This window comes from Pipistrellus hanaki, assembly GCF_964339955.1.
Source record: "Pipistrellus hanaki genome assembly, chromosome: 9".
Lineage (NCBI taxonomy): Eukaryota > Metazoa > Chordata > Mammalia > Chiroptera > Vespertilionidae > Pipistrellus > Pipistrellus hanaki.
In genome coordinates, this window is record NC_140511.1 from 7349643 (window position 1) to 7355260 (window position 5618).

The 5618-nt window shown below is 62.2% G+C and overlaps 1 protein-coding gene across 1 annotated transcript; it reads left to right on the forward strand.

The window, feature by feature from the left end:
• Positions 1–629: 629 nt before the first annotated feature.
• THY1 (Thy-1 cell surface antigen) lies at positions 630–4361 on the forward strand. The gene is made up of 3 exons (XM_084895647.1): positions 630–767; positions 1574–1906; positions 2569–4361. The coding sequence occupies exons 1-3, from the start codon at positions 731–733 to the stop codon at positions 2679–2681; spliced, it is 483 nt and encodes a 160-aa protein (XP_084751773.1). The 5' UTR covers positions 630–730; the 3' UTR covers positions 2682–4361.
• The last annotated feature ends 1257 nt before the right edge of the window (positions 4362–5618 follow it).

Genomic DNA, 5618 nt, shown 5'->3' on the forward strand with positions numbered 1-5618 from the left:
ACACGTTCCCTCTGAGCGAACTAGGAAGCCCGGAGAGCGGCTTTGTTTTCAGAGGGTGCGGGATGGAAAGCGTTTGGAGCCTGGCTGCGCAGGCTGTGGTCAGTCAGGGCACAGGCCTTGGTTGCGGGTCCCTCCTGGTCAGGACGAAACAGGAGGCAGCCCTGTCTGTCTCCCTCCCTCTTTCTGAATGTCCTCGGATGAGGATTAAAAAAAAAACAAAACAAAAAAAAAACTGAGTGGTTGAGGTGGTGCCGGTGTGTGAGCGTGCCACCGGTGTGTGTGAGCGCTGCCACCTTTACAAGTAGGAGTCCCTGCCTCCCTGACGGGTGAGATCACAGAGCCAGCGGCACCCCTGCGCCCCCTGCGCCCCCCCTGCGCTCCCCCTGCGCCCCCGTGCCCCCCTGCGCTCCCCTGCGCCCCCCCTGCGCCCCCTTGTGTCCCTCCCCTGCGCCCCCCCTGCGCTCCCCCTGCGCCCCCCGTGCCCCCCTGCGCTCCCCCTGGGCCCCCCTGCGCCCCCTTGTGTCCCTCCCCTGCGCCCCCCCCCCTGCGCCCCCCCCTGCGCTCCCCTGCGCTCCTGGGAAGGAGGGGCAGCCGGTGGCCGCTGGAAGTAGGACCCGGGGCTGGGGAAGGCTTGATTGCCTCCTGTGTCCCGGCCCCAGCCCCATGGCACGCCGGCTCCTCCTGGCTGACTCCTGTTCCCACCCACAGACCCAGGACCGAGCTCGGCACCATGAACCCCGTCCTCAGTGTCACTCTCCTGCTGACAGGTACTGAGCAAGGGCGGGCTGGGCTTCCAGCAGCCTAGCTTCCTCCGGTGAAAAGCCAGCTGCTTCCTCCTGGCTGGGAAGGTGGGAATGACTACGGAGGGAGGGCTCTTCTTTTCTTTCTAAATATATTTTATTGATTTTTTTACAGAGAGGAAGGGAGAGGGATAGAGAGCTAGAACATCGATGAGAGAGAAACATCGATCAGCTGCCTCCTGCACACCCTCCACTGGGACTGTGCCTGCAACCAAGGCACATGCCCCTGACTGGAATCGAACCTGGGACACTTGAGCCAAACCGGGCAGGGATCATCTTCTTTTTTCTTTCTTCTTCTTCTTCTTCTTTTTTTTTTTATATATATATTTTTATTTCAGAGAGGAAGGGAGAGAAAGAGAGAGAGAGAGAGACATCAATAAGGAGAGAGAATCATGGATCGGCTGCCTCCTTCACACCCCACCCTGGGGATCGAGCCCACAACTGGGGCATGTGCCCTGATCAGGAATCGAACCCATGACCTTTTGGTTCCTGGATCCAAGGGCAACTGCTGGGAGGCCCCGGCAGAAAGGGTGCTTTTATCCCTCAGTCAGTGGCGGCCTGGGTGGTTTGGGAGCTGGAACCTCCCTGGGGAGCTCCCCAGGGTGTCCTGGCCCTGAGGCGCATGGGTGTCTGGGGGAGGGCTCGGCTCACAGGACATGGGGGGCCCTGCGCCCTCCAGGGCGGGCCCTCTGCTGTGGGAGGAGGGGAGCCTCCTGCTGGGCAGCCCCCACCCCTCCCGGCCGTCCCCTGCTCAGAGGGGCGCTGTGGGGCAGGCTTGCAGGTGGCCAGCGCACAGAAGGTGACCAGCCTGACGGCCTGCCTGGAGGACCAGAGCCTGCGCCTGGACTGCCGCCATGAGAACACCACGACCCTGCCCATCCAGTTCCAGTTCAGCCTGACCCGGGACGCCAAGAAGCACGTGCTGTTGGGCACCATCGGCGTCCCCGAGCACACGTACCGCTCGCGCACCAACCTCACCTACAGGAACACCCTCAAGGTCCTCTACCTGTCCGGCTTCAGCTCCCGGGACGAGGGGCTGTACGCCTGCGAGCTGCACCTGCCCGGCCAGCTGCACGTGTCCCAGAGAAACATCTCTGTGCTCAGAGGTGAGCGCCGGGCGGCTGCAGGGGCGCGGGAGCGGGCAGTGCTCCGCTGGCCAGAGGGGGCGCCTCAACCTCTCCCCTTCCCGCGCCCTTGGGAGTCCCTGCCTTCAGAGAAGGGGCGAGGGTCAGGGCCAGTCACGGCCTCCACCATGACCCGGCCGCCACAGCCTCCCTCTCCCCACCTGGAGAACGGGGCTCACCCGGCCACCTCACCCAGTTTTGTTTGGTTGTATTTTTGTTAATTCTCACTGATTTTAGGGAGAGAGAAGGAAAGACGGAGAGAAACATCGACGTGAGAAAAACACATCGATTGGTTGCCTCCTGTGTGATCCCTGACCAGGGCCTCAGGTGGGCGAGGGGCCTGCAGCTGGAGTACATGCCCCAGACCCTTCAGTCTGCAGGCCGACTCTCTACCCACTGAGCAACACTGGCTAGTCACCCCCAGTTTTCCCGTGAGGATGTTAGCAGAGAGTGGATATGATGTTAGCTCAAAGACTCAGGACCCTGCTCGTGGGAAAGGTGGTTGGTTCTGCTGGACCAGGTTGGCCTGGTTCCGGCCCAGAGCCTCATGGCGCCAGCCTCCCCAGGGAGCCGACCATCTCCCCGCAGGGCAGCCTGGGCTGCTCCTCACGCCTGCTCTGCCCTCTCCCCGTCTCTCCCCACAGACAAGCTGGTCAAGTGCAGGGGCGCCTGCCTGCTGGCCCAGGATGCCTCGTGGCTGCTGCTGCTGCTGCTCTCCCTGCCTCTCCTGCAGGCCATGGATTTCGTCTCCCTGTGACCTGTGACCTGTGACCGGCTGGGCCACAGAGGACGCAGGAAACCACAGGCCCTGTCCGGTCAGCTGACCCCTCCCCCAGTCCCTTAGACACCTGGGGGGGATGGGGACCCCACCCTCATAAGGAGTCCTGTGCTGCATGCCATCATCGACCCACTCCCCACCCCCGCGCCTCCCACCCTCCACACACCACTGGCTTCTCCTCCTTGCTCCAGAGCTGCTGCTTCTGTAGTTCATTCAGGGTTTTCCTGCCTTTTCTTGGGGAGTTTGTGTAAAGGAAAGCCAGGCTGGGGCCTGATGGAGAGTGAGGACGGGGAGGGGCTGTGGGGCGGAAGGGTGCCTGTAGGAGGGAGGTGTGCTTGGTGCAGAGCCTCAGCAGCCCGCCCAGACTAGGGAGCTGCGGCCTGTGGTCCGTATGTGAGCGGAGAGCTGGGGCGCCTCCCCCAGCCTGAAGCTGGCCTCTTCCCACAGCCGGCCTCCCTGGGGCCGCGCCCAGCGGCAGTGCTAAAGGGCGAGAGGGGTGCAGGAGGGCCCTCCTCTCTCCCTCCCTCAGGACGCTGGAAGGGGCCTGCTGCCTCCCCCGCAGCTGAGCAGGTGTCTGTCCCAGCCCTGAGCATCCCAGAGCTGACCTGGAGGCGGTGAGGGGCCAGGGCGCCCAGAGCCACAGGGTTTGGCCCCAATGTTTCCTCCCACCATCCCAGCCCCGCCGGTGCCGGAGCCTGCTCCTGGGGCCTGGGGCAGGCCCTGAGCCCCTGGCAGCTCTGCCTCGCCCTGCGACACGCATTGTGCCCCCGCTTACGGCTTCCCCGTGAGGAGGGAGAAAGTCACAATAAACTGACCTCTGGAACCTGTGGTCCCGGCTCTGCTCCTTCCACTGCGGCCCGCCTGGCCCGTGAGGTCTGACCCGCCCCAGGGGTCACCGAGCGTGCGGCCGCTCAGGACCGCTCTGGTTAGCGGGACACACCTGCCCTCTGCGCGGGCCCCTGCCCACGGTGACCCCGGCCCTGAGACATGCCAACGAGTGCTAAGAGGTGGCGCCCTTCTCCTCCTCACACTGGTCCTCGGGAATGCCCGCGCCGGTTGTGCCTGTGTGGGGGGGCATGTGCTGGGCAAGCCGAGGAGCAGGAGCGGGCCCATCACCGGGGGAGGGGAGCGCCGGGCCCTGCTCAGCTCCCTCCCCTAAGAGGCCATGTGCAGGCTGCACTGCACACGTGTCCTGGCTCAGGTGCTAGGACGGCCGCGCCGGGCCCAGGTCCCCGAAGCCGGCAGCCTGAGGCTCCCCCACGGCCTTCCCTGCTGCCCGGGGCCTGGGGGAGGCGGTGCAGACACCAGGCCCTCTTACTCCGTGGTCAGCTCTGGGCAGAGCGGTTCCTTCTGAGCACTTGGTGGAAGGCCCAGTATCCAGCCCGGCCAGCCTGGCTGGTGGCTGAGCAATGACCTATGAACCAGGTCAGGCACATGCCCAGTGTAGGCTGTGTAGGAGGCAGCTAATCAATGGTTCTCTTTCATCATGGATGTTTCTATCTCTCCCTCTCCCTCTCCGAAATCAATAAAGAATAAAATGTATTAAAAAGATAGGCTTAAAAAATAAACTAGTACCCAACACTACTGAACTGTACACTTAAGAATGGGTAAGATGGTAAGTTTTCCATGTGTTTTTACCACAATAAAAATAGTGCAAAGAGGATCCAAGATGGCTGCTCAGGTAGACACCTAGCCGCAGCAGCACACAACAATTTCAATGGAATACAACTAAAATGTAGAGTGGACATTGCCCAGAGCTACAGGTAGTCGACTGACTGAAAACTCTACAATAGGAAGGAGGGAGAAAACCAGAAGGAAAATCAGAGGAGCTGAAAAAGCCTAAGGTACGGAGACATGCTGCACGCTCGCACGCATGCGCGCGGAGAGGTCGCAGCCGGAGAGGAGGAGAGGGCTGGGTGCTGCCTGGCGTTCCCTAGCAGGAAGGAAATAGAACCCCCAGCCTGGGCTGAACCCCCGAACCGGCAGCGCTGAGCCCCAAGTTATGGGCCAGACCCTGGGGACCCAGGCTCAGGCAGGGGGAGACGGGGCTGTGAGGTGGAGTCCTGAGAGCGCGGCGAAAGGCCGAGCCCCCGGAGTCGCGCATACTGCACGCAGAGGACAGTCTGTTGACTCTGATCCTGGACTCCCCTAGTGGGAAGGAGAAAGAAAGCTCCAGACTGGAGGAACGCGACAGGGAGCAGGAGCCCCTGCCGGACACCAGCCAGCCGGGGCCCCCGGGGGGGGGGGGTGCCCGAGCCTTCGACCTCTGAGCGCGGGCAACGGAGCCAAGGACAGGGGCTGCTTCCTGGGCGGCGCCGACCCCGGCAACAGGCTGAAGCAGCGCAGGAGCCTGCGGAGAACAAAGGGGTACCACAGGCCAACCTGCTGAGCTCCCAGGACAAGGAGGAAGAAACCAAAGAAGTTCTCAATGTGAAGAAATCAAGTGAGAGCAAATGATAGTAAAATTATTTAAGAAAGAATACAAAGAAGATCGTGAAAAATCAAAGACTAAGTCAGAACTCAACTCACCAGCCAACATTGCAACATAAATGCGTGTTGTTGTTTTTTTAAAAAAAGAAAAAAGGGACAGAATGTTGGAACAGCGGCGACCAGGCCTAGAGTGGCCAGGCACAAGGCAGTGGCAGCTGGGCCCGGAACAGCAGTGGCCAGGCCCCAGAGCAGCAGCAGCCAGAACAAGAGCATCAACGGCCAGCACTGGAGCAGCCAGACCTGGGGCAGTGGCAGCCAGGCCTGAGGCAGAGGCGGCCAAGCCCAGGGTGACCAGTCCAGGAACACCCAGACACGGAGTGGCCGGGCCCGGATAAGCCGGGCCCAGAGCAGCCGGGTTGGGAGCAGCCAGGCCCAGAACAGCAGTAGCCAAGCACGGAGCATCCAGGCTGGGAGCGGCCAGGCTCG